Below are 14,448 nucleotides of genomic sequence, written 5' to 3'. Positions count from 1 at the left end.
ACTCACACACTCACACGTCGACAAGGGGTATCCACACGTGTCACCAACCAAAGCACTCACTGGTCACCACTTCCACGATAAACATCACTGCACTGGCGATTCACACACTGCACACTCCAGCCGACAGTAATCCAGAGGGTAGGAATCCGATCACAGGAGCCAGATCCCAGGAATCCCGGGTATCCCAGGCGTCGACTCGACAGGTGCGGCGCGGCGGCGCGACGCTGCGATGCAAGCCACAGGTGCGTGCAACGTAACTGCGGCACAGGGCACTGCGACCCAGGCCGGCCTAGGCCCTCCGCGACGACGGCGGCACGGCGCGGTTTTGCGACGCGGTTGTGCGCGGCGCGGTACGCTCCCACTTGCCTCGGGAAGTCGGCTATGACTGGGGACTCGGTCGGGGTCGGACTCGGCTGGCGGCGCGCGCGCGCGGCCCGGCGGCTCCCCGCCCCCCACTCGGCCCCTCGCCGCCCCCCTCGCCCTCACCTGGCCAACCTGGCCGGGCGGGGGCCCCTCCACTCCATGCCCCACCTCCTCATCCACCTCGGCTTGGGCTTCGTGGGGCTGGGACGGCTGGGCGGGCACCAGGCGCTTGGCCACTGCTTGTCAGACCCAGACCGTGTCGTGGCGTGCTTCAGCTTCAGCCATACCTTGGCCACACCGCGGGAATGCGGCAAGCACGGCCAGTGCAGGGTGCAGGGCCGGTGCAGGGGGTACCCGGGGGTACCCGCACCGCTCCACATACCCCGATTGGGCCCCCGGCGTTGCGGACAGGCGGGCCGCCGACAGGTGGCAACGCCTTGCCTCAGCCTTCAATCTGTCTCGCGCTCTCGGCTCTATCGAGTACCAATCAAGTTGCAGTAAAGTGCAAAACTACTGCTGAGAGTTTCGTGTTGAGGAACAAAACGAGGGAGAGAAGGAATCAAAAGTAACATTAAATATAATATATTTGTCATGTAATATTGTACAAATACATAACATGCCAAAACCAACATTATATACATTGCAAACATAAACATGTTCAGTGCTGGACAACTGTTAATTACTTTCACAATTTACACAACATGTACAGAAACAAACGGCACAGTAAGACAATAGGACTTTGTGCTTGTGTTTGCTGGAACTAAAGCTGATAGCACGCCTTCCTTAGATCCACAATCCACATCATATTCTTCATCAGACCTTACACTCAAAGAGGAGAGGAATGGCGCCTTTGGTTGCCAAGCAAAAATAATTATAACAATTGTATTAATAATCTTAGCAAAGAAATGCGGCACCAAAAAACACAAATAACAAAAAAAAAAAAAAACATAACTTCAAATTTTCTAGTCAACTTAAGTCATGTCAGAACAGAACACCTAAATTGTACGATATCATGGAACATCTGATCCAGCAATCTATCATTTGACAGGAGGTACAACACAGTAATATTTGCAAATAAGCAAAACAAATGCGATAGGGCATGGCATCATCAATTTAAATCTGATACACAACACTTGGTCACATATTAATGGCTTTACCCTGACATCCCTGAGTGTAGCTAACACATGGAAGAAAAACATCACACTTCGTTTCTTCTTTACCAGCAGCTTCCTGTAGATCTTTAGTAAAAAAAAAAAACTTTAGGATTTAACTTACTCAAATTTACTTGCAGTACATAAATCTATTATTACTTATTTGCAATAAGAATAGTCACATAACAACTTACAAATGAATCATGAAAAAATATCTTAAGGCCCATTCCAAAAACTACCATCAAACCTTACATACATAACAAGCACACGTAACAATTAAATAAACCCATTGGTTTTTCTGATGCAAAAAATGCTGGCTTGAAACTTCAAACACAAACCTGTTTATTTTTTTTTTTTGTTTTTAACAATTTGAATGAATGCATGTGAGCATGAACAGCCAAAACAAAGACATAATTTTATGTCTTTACCTCCACAATGCTACAGAAAAATGGATTATTAATGCCTGGCAACTAATAAAGACTATTCCTCACCATTAATGCAAAACATTCAACCAAGATAGCTATACAACTGTACACTATGGCACCTCCTGTTAAAATCGAAGAGACTGACAAACAGCAGCAATAATTTACCCCCCCAAAAAAAAATTTAAAAAAATGAAAAGGGTCATAAGATATCTGAAACAATGTGCTATCTTTTATGTTTTGCTTGGGTGTAATACAAACGTGATCTGTGAGCAAATTGTAACACCATAAACATAGGTTTTAGTGGATACAAGGTTGGAATTCATTACTGAGTATACTGCCCTAGAAAAACATTCTGCATCTATAAATACTGTAACTAGCAACTGGTGAAGAAAAGGAGCACATCCAAGTAAAATGGGTTCGTAAAAGCCTAAGTAAAGTTTCATCTATTTCCTCCGGCCTCTTCTTAGGATTGAATAAAACTGATATGTTAATACACTTTATAAAATCTTGCGAGAAATTGAAGTTGGAAAAGGGACAATCATGAATTTAATTTAGATTTTCACTTGGGCATTCCTTTTCTTGTTACTTATCTATAATTAAGCAGAAACCTGTAACTTGGATTAAATAAATCTAGGTCAAAATATGAATACTTTGTCAAAAGATGATACAGACAGCAGGAAAAAGAAAACATAAGGTAAAAGAATTTGAACTGACTGGTTCCATGCTTGGTATGTACATTTTTTTTTTAATTTTTTTTTTACTTAGAAGTTTGTATAGTGGTAGACATAAAAGCTTGTATCTGACATACATTAGAGGGAGGAAAAAGAGGACTCAAAGGCCATGCTACACTATATAAAAGACAAAGGTAGAAGAGACGCACAATTGAAATCAATTTCTGATTTCTACTAACATTATTTGTATCAAACCCACAATATGCACAGCCAATAACTTTCAACACTTTAAGAAAGCAACACAGTCACAGGTACCGCTCCTCCAACTTTATGCAGTCAGTAGTTAAGTCTATATTCAATCCACACTGCAATTAACTTGCTTAGATAGATTTGTTTGATCTAGAAAGGCACTGCTTGTCACCTATGAGCACTACTATAACATACAATGTGAGAGCAGTGGGCCAGCAACCAGGTAAACCTGCAGCCAAAAACAAAGTGTTTTAGTCCAAAAGGAAATACAGAACTGTATTTTATACACTTTTATAAAATGTGGCAAATCTCAAGGATTTATATAAGCCTCAAATGCATCTTTGAGAAATGTAATTAATAAACCAGTTGTCTGTCTATATCCAGACAACCTCCAGATTTCTCCAATAAAACTCTCAACTAACTAATGGTAAATATATTGTGACTGCAAATAACTGATGCAATCAGCTGAGGAAAACAAGCAGTACATGACTTCCTTTAGTGCTTCATGAGAGAAATTCTTCAGCATCAGTACCATATTCATTAAAATACAAGATATACACAAATTCATTTGTCTTTACACACGATTCTTAGCTTGTTTAATTAGCAGAAACCCTTACTACTACTACTACTGCTCAGAAACCCGTCAATCCCTAAGCAGACACATTACCCTAAAATAAAACTAATGGGTGTCAACCTTAAAGAAACCCTTATTCTCTCTCTATTTTAAAACACTATTAAAAAGGACATTGAGTGAAAGATTCAAGACAAAGAAGGTAGAAGTACCTCTCTTTTGATGAGGTTCCCTAATTTCTACGCCTCTTGTTTGCAGGGAAAAATCCAGGGCTTGCTGGTGTCATGACAGGAGTATTGAGTTCTGATGACAGGATGTTTACAGGAGAAGGTGGTGGAGTTGATCTGATATTTTCTGTGTTCCATATATCTTCTAAGTCCATGAAGTCTGGTTGATAATACATAATTTCATTGCCTTTAAAAAATGAAATAAAATTATATTAGGACAAATTAACATCAAAGAAATAATAAGCATGCACTATTAATTGTATGGTATTAATGGAATATTTAGGTCGTACCAGATGTATCCATCTTGGAATTTAAGTTTGTTTCCTCTGGATCTGAAAGTATTTGATCTCCAAAAAGCTGTCGACAAAAGATTTTGACACATTAACCAATATTCATTACTGTATACAGTCACACATTGTGTAAGATCAAATAGTGGTCCAGTGAAAGAAATGAGTGTTCCTTACCCCTAGTAATGTGTTAGCATCCAATTGCATACCACTGTTGTTAAATAACTCTTTTAACGTGCCCAGATCTGACTCGATGGTACCAACGTGCAAGTCAAGATCATCCCTGAAAAAATTTAAAAGCAACTTGTCAAGTTTAGAACACAAAGTGACAGATTCGTTTAAGTGCAATCTCAAAATAATCAAGTTTCAATTAGAAGATACACAGTTCACCCTGCTTTCACTCTTTTAACAGCATAAAAAAAAACTTAGTAACATACAAAGACTACAGCTCATGTGGTTAAGTGTAAGAACCCAGCACGTCAGTTTACACCACTGTACCAAAATTACTGTAATTGTACAAACATTTAGTAATACGGTTTGTTACATTTTCAGACAAGCTGTGCATTAGATCTCATTCATACTTACATACAGAAAGCTTGAACTTTAAGAAGAACAATTGGCGCATTAACAGAAGTGATATGTTATAGACAACTGAACACTGACACATTTAGATTGCAGAAGGTATGCACTACCAGGACAGCTAATTAAGAAGCTGCATAGAAAAGAAATGTAAAGGTACAAATCAATATCAATTTGTATCACTAAATGAGCTGTCTTGCACTACAACCAAGCTCTCCAAATGTTGATCAGTGTTCAGGCAAAACAACCATATCATTCCTGACACGGCCACAAATGGAAGTAACTCACTTTCCGTTTATCTCGCACCTATTGAAACTCGGTGATTTGACAGTCACATAGTTTCCTGGAGAAGAGCCTGCTTGAGATGTACATGCTAGAGTCATGTCATAAGGTAAATTTAGTCCAACAGGAGATGACTCCGACATCTGTTGCTCTGACGATGCTGTGTTGTCCGGTTGTTGAACAACCATGGGACTGGTGACATCCGTTATTGTTGTGCCAGACACTGGAGACAACGATGGCATAGATGAAATCATGTCTGAAAATAAAGATGAAATATAAGAAAATATAAAGATGAGCAGCTGAAAATTTTAACACAAGAAGTATAAATATTTGAGACTCAATTTAAATTGAGCAGGTTAAAACCACTCATGTTGCCCAAAAACCAAAACTATGTCAACCGGACTACTATAATTACAGAGAAGAGAATCTACTGAATAAAATCAGGCCAGCATGCGCATAGAGTTAAACAGAGAATATGTTCCTCTTTAGAAGTTAGGTTATTGAAATATTTAATAGGACAAGATTAACTTCAAATTGACTCGCCCTAAAAGTTGAAATAAAGACATACTGCACTGTGAGGCTGGTGAGGACACAGGCGAGTTTATAATAGGAATGGGAGACTCCGGTAGCGGGAAAGCTAGATGCTGGCTCGGATCCGGTGAGTGAATGGATCCATTTAAGGAGCCATCTGTTGAAAATACACGTAAGCAAACAACATGATTTGGTACATAAAAAACTTAAAAAACAATGTTGAGATGGTACAGGTTACAACTAGATTACATGGGAAGGGTGCAGGTCACTACATACATCACACCACATGCCATCTCACATTCAAAATTTGAACCTGAGTTCACAAATGTCTGGATCATCAATTTAGAACCCAGGTCAATGACAGTCAACCATCTAACAAAATCTTTCAGCATGCACTATGACTATTGAGAGATTTGTGAAAATGGAAACACTTAATCAACTTCATAAATACAAAAAAAGCTCATGCAGTAAGCTACCGACACACTTACGTGTAGGGTCATTGTTCTGGTTCAAAGACGACGTGGTTGGGCTCAGTGATGGATTTGTCAAACCCACCTCCGCAAGAAGGTCCTCAGATTCAACTCTAATTAAAATAAGGGGAAAAACAGGATTCCAAAACAGGAATTAGAAAAGCATTAATAAATGAAAACTAAGTTTCTAAAATCAATCATGTTTTTAACAAAATCTTACATATTATCAATGAGTTCATTCTTTGGAGTCAGTAACATTTCCTTTCCATTGGTAGACTTCTTCCTTCTATTGCGAGGAGGTAAAACTCTCAGCTCTCGTTTTGCTGTTGCAGCTTGCTCCCCACCAAGGGTTTTCACCCCATGAACTTGTGCCCCCATTTTAGAAGGTGTGGTTGATTTAGCAGCATTTGCAGCACTTTTACGAGTCATCACATTAGACTTGGAGGGTCCAGGTCCTGAACTTGAAGATGATGATGCTGATGAAGATCGGGTAAGGATCTTCTGTGGTTGGGACTGCAAAGGAGCAGGCGCCTTTCCCTAAGAGTAAACAATTTAGTTTATGGATTACGGAAAGCTAATGACCATGTAGAACATATCACCCAGCACCAATTTTCTTAAATACTTTGACAATAGTAACCAATTTAACTTATTGTTGGGTTGCTCAAACTACATAATGACACAAGTACTGATCAACTAGAATTGACTGATACCTTGCTCACTAGAAGAGCGGGGACAATAGCAGGGCTCAGTTCATTAGGGGGTGCGGCTGCAAGGAACTCTGGACTTGGTGAGGATGCTTTAAGGGTTTCTCCCAACGGCAACCCTTCCGCTAAATTTACCTCCGTTGACGTCACTGACGATGGTGAGGTAATGAGAGGGATGATTGAAGGATCGAGATTTTCCAGAACTTCTGGATTTGGGCTCAGTACCTCCGGCTCCATGCTGAATATACACAAAGTTAATAAGTATATACTGCAATTCTCTTGATACATGAATAAAATTCCAAATATGGGTGCAAGAGTTGAATAAAATACATCCAGGTCATAGGACATTTACCTTCCATCCATCTCCAGTTCAGTATCGGGCAAATGGAGTGTGTCCGTGTCAGGTAATAATGAATCATCTAACTCGTGAATAGTTGGTCCAGAAGATGACCGCGACATGTTGCTCTGAGAGGCACGCAATGACATAATTAAGGGCCCCCTTAGCTGGAAAATGCCACACAATGACCAAGAGCCACAACCATAGAAATAGAAGTGACAAGGAATCACTTCAAAAGAATTTATAGACAAAAATAATTTATCAGCAATTCAAAAGATAATGGAAGAAAGAAAGCATAAATTTAGCCAATTGTTTCAGGAAGCAGTGACGAGAGAGGCACCTGAAGTTTATTCCTACCGCATGGTTATAGATAGACCAATAATAACGAAAAACATTTTTTTTTAGCTTGGCTGGAGGTCATAATTCTAAGACAGTAACAATTTAACAGTAGATTCACTTACATTTGTAACCTTTCCACTGTCTTGCCCATTTGGATGAGGGGGATACACATCATTTATCATCAAAGGCGCAAATTTTCTCTTGCTAATCCTCTGATTAGGTTGTACTAATTGAACTAAAAAGCTGATAAGCTGCAAACACAGAATGTTCAAATTTATTTGCAATTCCAAGTAATATTATAAGAAGAAGATATATCGAAGGAATATATTCTTCTTCACAGACACACTACCTTATTTACAATATTTTGCTGTTTCAGGTGTTTCTGTCTTAAAACAGAAAGCTCCCTCCACAGCGCTTCGTTTTGTTGCTTCATCGTTGTCAAACGATTCTCAACAGCCTCTTGTCGTCCACGCATCATTTTGACCTCTGACAAGACATTGTTCATGAATTCTGCTTTTACCACAACACCACCATTGTTTCCATCCTTGCTCTCATCAATCTGCTTGCTGGTGAGGAGTTGAGACTAGAAATGAAAAATTACAGACAGTATGATGAGTGACCCATGGAGGCTCCACATGAACCAATATCAGAAGATAGTGCATACCTTGCCCACTTTTCTTTTAATGTGCTCCAGCAAGTATGGGTGGCCACGCATAAAGAATTGATGGGCAAATTCCATTTCATCTTTGTCAAGCCGCAGACTTCCTGCATCCGCAGACACGATTTTGTGAAAGCCATCTGCAATAGAAGTACAAATTAAAAGTAAGATTTCACACCAACTTAATTGGTAATGAAGTCATGGGTGATCAAATTAACTTACACATATTGAGTTGCCGAATAAAGCTTGCCATATTATTGTGTTTATAATACATGGGGAGCAACTTCCTTGAAAATTGAGCCTGGTCTCTGATGAAAAAACTTGTGCCTTCCTGTTACAATGAAACACATAATTAAAATCATGTTGAGGAGATGGACTACCCCCGACATATGATTAAAATTGCATTTTTGGGGCTGCGGACAACATTAGACAAGACCATAAAACTAGGTGTTTAGCTATTATTTGTATCATTTGTTCATACATTAGTAGGAAAGGGGTGGCGGTTCAAAAATAAAACATATTAAAATATATTTTCAGGGTAAATTTTTTTATTTGGGGCAGGTTTTTTTTCAAATTGAAGAAAATGATCTTTTATGTGATAATTTCCAATTTGCTACATTTAAACAAATTTGTAAAGAAACGTGGGCACCAGACCAGGTGATAACTCTCTCTAGCATAAGCTATTAGCCCCCCCCCCCTCCTATCTTTCCCATTTTCTGTCTCTCTCACTCCTGGCCTCGTCTGAGAAATGCGATCATTGAAAGAATGACACCTTCAGCCAATACATCTAATCAATCGTTAACCGATATTTCGAAAATAAACGTCTTCCCAAGAAATAAACGTAAGTGCGAAGGCCAAAAGCCTCCCGATCCAAAAAAGGCAATAATATGTCATCAGCTGCCGAGGGTGGTGGGGGTCACTTGGAACAAAATATGTATACACCGCTCTGCCCGAGTTGTACGGTCCACACAAGGATTAATGTACGCAGAATCCAACTGAAATCAATCCCTTGGATGACAGTGTCCTTGATAATACGCAGTCGTTACTGTCATCTGCTCAGAAAACCGAGTTGTCGTTAGGCTAGGCTCACCTCCGTCCAACTAATAAGCTCATTGGTTTCGGGATCGTCTACAAGTTTCCACAGCTTGGCTAGGAAAGCCGGGACATTAGCCCCAAATTCTGATATAGAATGCATTTTGAGCTCGAGCACGCGATTTTACACAACAAATGAAATATTTTGCGCACAGACGGTTATGTTCATCACTTCACTCTGTCATGGCGAGCCATGCGCACTACAGATGCGCGGTGGCAAAGTTTTGTTGATGATTGTACAGGGAACTCTCGAGGCCACAAGGCCAGTGTCTAAACACAGGAGTAGACGAAAATTCGAAAATTATGTCAATGGGCTCCAACTGCATCCCATCAAAATCAACTTAGACCCTAGAAAGATGGTTTGGAATTTTCGGAAGGCAGAGCTTTGCAGCAAACTCCAGTTTCCGACGAAATTTATTTCGCCCTGTTTTACCGACTCTGACTGTTCCTCCGCGTTCTCGTGACATTTAGCCTTTGAAAGGCGTTGCGGTGGCATTTCCTCACGGCGAGAGCTCATTTTGTCGAAATCCAGGAAGAGACACGACTTCTCAAAAATGACATTTATTAAAATATTTTTGCAAACAACATAAACAAATCCGGGCTAGCCGGAGTCACGTTGCAGCGCACATTGGGGAGGACCTCGCTCACGTTGTTCCCCACGTGTGCCTAGCAGTGTGCCCCCCGCGGCCCTCGCCCCCTCCACCTTCCCTCCACGCTCCCCTCGCCCAATGAGCGGGGCCGGCTGAGTCATCTGACCATCTGACAGGTTGCCCCGTGTTTCCGCGCCGTCTCTCTCGCACTCATGGGGAGCCCCCCCTGACCGCGGCGGTGTGCGAGACAGTAAGCGCCACGAAGCGCAGTTCGGACGCGGCCGTCAGTCGCGCCGTTCCGCCCACAGATGGCGCGCGCGTGTCTTTAAGGCCCCACGATCGGGGCTTTCGCTGCCAACTTGGCGGTGGCAGCCGGTGCGGCTGCGACAAGCTGCACTCCCGAACGGCGGCCCAAGGTTTCCTCCTAAGTCGCGCGGCCAAATCAAACTGGATGTTTGCCTTCCCGCAGCACGTGAAACTACCGTGTCGGGACCTAACACATCCACGAGCCGCGGGAAAGAGGTTGTTGTGGTTGGCATCGCGTTGTCGGGCAAGCCAGCCCGGCTCGCCACGGCGCGGCTCCGTTTAGGGGCAAGCAGGCACCCTGCAAAGCAGGAAGCAAGTAGTAGAACATCCAAACCTGGGAGGGGTTATCCTTTGCGTGCAGCGGGACGGCGCCAGTGTTTATGTCTGTGATTTGTTGTGTTTGGCTGAGTCCTCTCGTCGCGAAACGGAATAGCAGTGAAGCGGGAACAGCGGGCCGCGTGCCGCCGGCAGGATACCGTCGTCTGCTCCCCACCAGCTGCAGGTAAAATGAAATGATCCGCCCGTGTGCGCTCGCCGCTCGCGCGAGGTGCAAGGGTCCTGCAGGAGTCAACCGGCTGAGCTGCAGCTCAGATTTTCGGCAGGAATGCTCAAACGGGGGGTGTTGGCGCTAGGCGGTTTGAAGTAGGGGCGGACGTCCCCTCGCGTTTAAGGACGAGCAGAGTCTCGCCGTGTTTCTGTCATGTAAGAGTCTAAATCAGCAGTGGTGTGGGTTACACTAACCTCACCCCCTGGTGCATTCAGTCTGAGAGAATTTTGTCACATCGTCTCATTTTGCGACGGTGCTTTACTTCTTGGCGTTGTCCACGACACTCTTTATGCGGCGAAAGTTGAGTCCTCCCGTTTCGCCTCTCTCACCTAAATTCAATCGTCAGCATAATATTTACCTTCCTGTGCAGCAGGAATGCACCAGCCACCCAGGAAGTGCAGAGCTAATAATTTTTTTTTTTAAAGCAGAAAAGAGTTTGTGTCAATGTATGAGTGTTCCTAAGAAGCATGATGCTTAATTTTTGCATAGGTGAGATCTTAAGGTCTTCACTTAAATTTTCGTTTTTGAATCTGGAAAATTTTTGTGTGAAATTAATACTGTTCAAAATCAAATTATTACCAATCATCTCCAGTCTCTTTTGAGTGAAGGCAGCCTCTTTTAAGACATTTAATCAGTTTGCCCATGTTATTTTAAGCCAGCAACGATTTGTTTGGCCCTTCTAACAGCTGTAAACACAAGATTTAGTTGAAATGAGCTCGCCCGTTTAATTCAAATTCACGTCATCATTCTGCCGAGCTTAATAATTGCCAATCTCGCAGCAGCCCTTCAACCCCCCCCCCCTTTCCGCCCTCCGCGGGGGCCGCTCCTTCCTCTTCCTGGACGGCCAGGGCATTGGCTGGGCGCTGGGGGCGTACAGCAGACTGATTCCAAAAGTCGTTTTCGTCGTGCTGTCTCTCTCGCACTCATGGGGCGTCCCATACAGTTTAGGTGTGAGAGGGACAGCGACAAAAACGACTCTCGGAATCAGTCCACTGGGGGGGGGGGGGGCAGGTCCGGAGGACTTGAGCCCGCTACGCGTCGCTACGCGCTACTCCTCAGTGGACACCGGGCCGTCAAGGCAGTCAAGCCACTGCCCCTGCCGTCGCCCCGCGCCCCGCGCCACCAACCCCGGGCCCCGGGGGCAGGCCCCCGCACCCCCGCCTGGGCAGCTTCCCCGCGTCGGCGGGCAAGCCGGGGCGAGGGGCGGGGGGCGGGGAATCGATAGCGCCCCGCGCCCCGCCCCGCCGCGCCTTTTGCGCCCCAGCGCGGTGCGCCCCTCGCAAACTACCCCTCTAGTCCGTCTGCCCCGGCCCGCCCCGGCATGAGATTAGGGCTTTTATGGATTCGCAACGGAGCTCCCGCGCTCCCGCTTTTTGAAATGTGCATTAACATTCTGAGTCAACCAGTGCGACTTTCGGGCCGTGCCTGGGCTCATTCGAAAGAAAAATGTTCAAACTATTCCCAAAATTAAAAACACTTGACCTACAAGTCCTCCCGTTTGAACGGGGTCGGTTATCGCGCCTCCGGACGCCACTCGGCAGGGCGGGGGGTCGGTCGGTCACCGCCGCGTCGAACACTCCGCATAACGTTCTTTTCATATTTCGCGAAATACGTGTTTTAGCGATCCCATTGTGTCATTTGGGAAAACTTTTAAATTATTTTAGAATTTTCCTGAGCATTTCAAGTCCACACACACTCTGAAAAGCGTAATTTACGAATCGTCGGCCGCGTGACGTCACCCGCTCGCCCCACTGTTTACAACTTCTCAAGCCGGCCGACGCTCAACATTTTAATTAGAAAGGTAAGCCACTTGGCGATTCGATTCGCCCCAAAAACCGCTTCCCAACCATTTTTTTAAGTGTTAGGCTTGATTTGCCCCGAATATCTTTCCCCTTTCCCCCTCTCAGGTTACGTGATGTCGCGAACTTGTACGAGTGACATAACCTCATAACCTCTCTCTCTCTCTGTTTGCAGTTTGTTATTCCTTTTCAACCACCAACATGGATGAGTGTGAAGAACTTCTGCCTATCGATGATAGTGTGTGGGAAGAAATTGAGATGATTTCCACAATAACAGCGAGGCTATGTTGGATGATAGTTTTTCGGCGGTCTGCCGGGGGGAAACGGTACCAGTTTCCAATGTAGTGTCATCTACTCCTGTTGCAACAAGAAGTCGAGGACGAAGTGCCCGTGCGCCCCCGCCCATAGATGTCAGACCATCTACACCAACGATGCCCTCTGTATTTGCATCTGACTCTGGTTCTCCAGCAGCATCTACAAGATCTCGTACAAGAGGAGCTACTCCAACACGGTTAGATTCGCCAAGGACCAGGTCCATGACAAGAGCAGCCACACCAACCAGGAATGAAACCAGGGGCACGGAAAGTGACAGGCCTTCCTCACCTGCGCTCAGTACAAGGTCAAGGGCAAGGGCACCAGCTGTGACGTCAACCCCATCTCGCTCCAACAGGCCTGCTCAACCACAAGCTGCACCACCACCGAAAGAAGCACCTGTTGCTCGTATTAAGTGTCCAGAATGCACTTCAACCTTTGCCAACGATGCAACATATAAAATTCATAAGAGGATGCACCTAATGAAAAGTAAGTACGGTGGAAGTAGATGTGAGTTGTTAGCACTTCATAACGGCCTGTTATTAATATTTTATTTTATTTTCCAGGAGTGTTTACAAAGATTGCAAATCCTGAAATGTTTATGGAGAAACTACCGTCTCTCATCATGGATACATTGGAAAAAATCATTAAAGAAAAGTTTGTTGGTAAATATGCTGATAGCTTGAAAGCTTATGCAGAAGAATTATTGAAAACATTCTCGTCGCCTGAAGAGGATCATGATCTGCTTTATAAATATCTTCATGAACACCTGTATGCAATTTTATCAGACCACAGTTCTGTGTTTGCTTCAGCTCTTGTATACGAATATTATGTTGGTGTTAATTCCTTGTTAAATAATGCTGATTTCAAGACTTATTTGAAGAAGTATGTGCTGTCTCTTGGTGATGTTGAGTGTCCGTCAGTTGAGGTGTTAGAACTCTTTATAGGAAATTTCATGCTGGGTTTAACGAATGAGACCTTAATATATTTTGTTAGAACAATTCATGGTGCTACTGCAAATGATGAAATAAGGAGAAAAAGGTCAGGTGACAAGAGTGACTCGAGGACTTTTCTAGAATTGTGTCACTACATAGGTGGCTCTGTGGTGCATACTCTGATCTTTAAAGGTAATAAATTCAAGGACACCAATCACAGCTGGAACTTGTTTTTAGATGTAGTCCTTAAAAAGTTTCTACCAGTTGAGGGTGTTGGCAGTGCTTGCTCCAGTAGTGCTTCACATTTTACTAAATCTGTAGACAGAGGTGGGCTTAAAGACATAAGCCAAGAAGCATTAGATTTTTTTGTTGTATTATTTGACATGCTAATGTCTCTGGAGGGTCCTGATGGATCATTACCAAATGATGTAATTGAAGAAAATGTCCTTCAAGATAGTAGTATTTTGTGTTTGTGGGATGTTTTGGTGGGAAGTCATTTAGATGATGACACTGTGTCATTAGACTTTCTAACCCAAATTTGCAACACTTGTAAAAAAATTGTGATGAAAGGGATTTTGAAGAGGCGTTTGAACGAAAGATTGAAGAAAGCTTACTCTGCTGTGTCACTCAGGTCAAGGTTGGCTGAGTGATGTCTTTGCAGAATAAATATTATTTACAAATGACTACACTTTTACGCTGCCAAATATGTAGGCGATAATGTTTCTAAGTCAATTTTACCAAGAAGTTTATGTGTGCATGTTGTGTTTCTTGTGATTGTGTTCATTTTTTCATACATATTTTTTTAGTTTGTTATTCAGAGTATCACATTTATTTTTGGATAGAATTTTTTAAAAATATAAAAAATACAAACCAACTTAGAGTATATTACTTATTCTCACTCTTCTAAAATGTAAGATGTATTATCACATTGATCATAAAATGACAACAAAGTATATCTTTAGACAAAATTTAAAAGTACTGTCACAAAAAAAAGTATCACTGAATACTGCTTCAATTACAGAC

At 43.0% G+C, this 14,448-nt stretch overlaps 2 protein-coding genes across 8 annotated transcripts; one reads left to right on the top strand and one right to left on the bottom strand.

Annotated features, from left to right (window-relative positions):
- Nucleotides 1-929: 929 nt before the first annotated feature.
- Nucleotides 930-9,162, bottom strand: LOC117642271 (heat shock factor protein). 7 transcript variants are annotated; one of them, XM_034380268.1, is made up of 15 exons: nt 8,935-9,161; nt 8,067-8,175; nt 7,851-7,984; nt 7,536-7,769; nt 7,309-7,437; nt 6,863-7,014; nt 6,517-6,748; nt 6,027-6,343; nt 5,825-5,919; nt 5,374-5,493; nt 4,812-5,061; nt 4,122-4,227; nt 3,948-4,014; nt 3,643-3,844; nt 1,860-3,088 (listed from the first exon to the last, which is right to left on the bottom strand). In XM_034380268.1, the coding sequence occupies exons 1-14, from the start codon at nt 9,037-9,039 to the stop codon at nt 3,663-3,665; spliced, it is 2,232 nt and encodes a 743-aa protein (XP_034236159.1). In that variant the 5' UTR covers nt 9,040-9,161; the 3' UTR covers nt 1,860-3,088; nt 3,643-3,662. The 7 variants fall into 7 exon arrangements, with proteins under 7 accessions (XP_034236160.1, XP_034236158.1, XP_034236161.1 ...); XM_034380269.1 differs by having other exon boundaries at nt 930-3,844; nt 7,545-7,769; nt 8,935-9,162; XM_034380267.1 differs by having other exon boundaries at nt 930-3,844.
- A 3,359-nt stretch (nt 9,163-12,521) lies between these two features.
- On the top strand, nt 12,522-14,236 carry LOC117642333. Its single transcript, XM_034380414.1, has 2 exons — nt 12,522-12,979; nt 13,057-14,236. Exons 1-2 carry the CDS (start codon nt 12,610-12,612, stop codon nt 14,073-14,075), a joined length of 1,389 nt encoding a protein of 462 aa, XP_034236305.1. The 5' UTR covers nt 12,522-12,609; the 3' UTR covers nt 14,076-14,236.
- The last annotated feature ends 212 nt before the right edge of the window (nt 14,237-14,448 follow it).

Source organism: Thrips palmi, unplaced genomic scaffold, assembly GCF_012932325.1.
Source record: "Thrips palmi isolate BJ-2018 unplaced genomic scaffold, TpBJ-2018v1 HiC_scaffold_16, whole genome shotgun sequence".
NCBI classification, from domain to species: domain Eukaryota; kingdom Metazoa; phylum Arthropoda; class Insecta; order Thysanoptera; family Thripidae; genus Thrips; species Thrips palmi.
Note: the sequence above shows the minus strand (reverse complement) of the source record. Positions and strands in the feature narration are given on the sequence as shown.

Bases quoted from the DNA above. Each gene is read 5' to 3' on its own strand.
- LOC117642271 (XM_034380267.1), bottom strand. From the start codon at position 9,039: ATGCATTCTATATCAGAATTTGGGGCTAATGTCCCGGCTTTCCTAGCC. The intron at 5,494-5,824 runs GTAAGTGTGTCG...TATTTTCAACAG, and splicing joins CCAGAACAATGACCCTACAC to ATGGCTCCTTAAATGGATCC. The intron at 4,015-4,121 runs GTAAGGAACACT...TTTTGTCGACAG, and splicing joins ATGCTAACACATTACTAGGG to CTTTTTGGAGATCAAATACT.
- LOC117642333 (XM_034380414.1), top strand. From the start codon at position 12,610: ATGCCCTCTGTATTTGCATCTGACTCTGGTTCTCCAGCAGCATCTACA. The intron at 12,980-13,056 runs GTAAGTACGGTG...TTTATTTTCCAG, and splicing joins GAGGATGCACCTAATGAAAA to GAGTGTTTACAAAGATTGCA.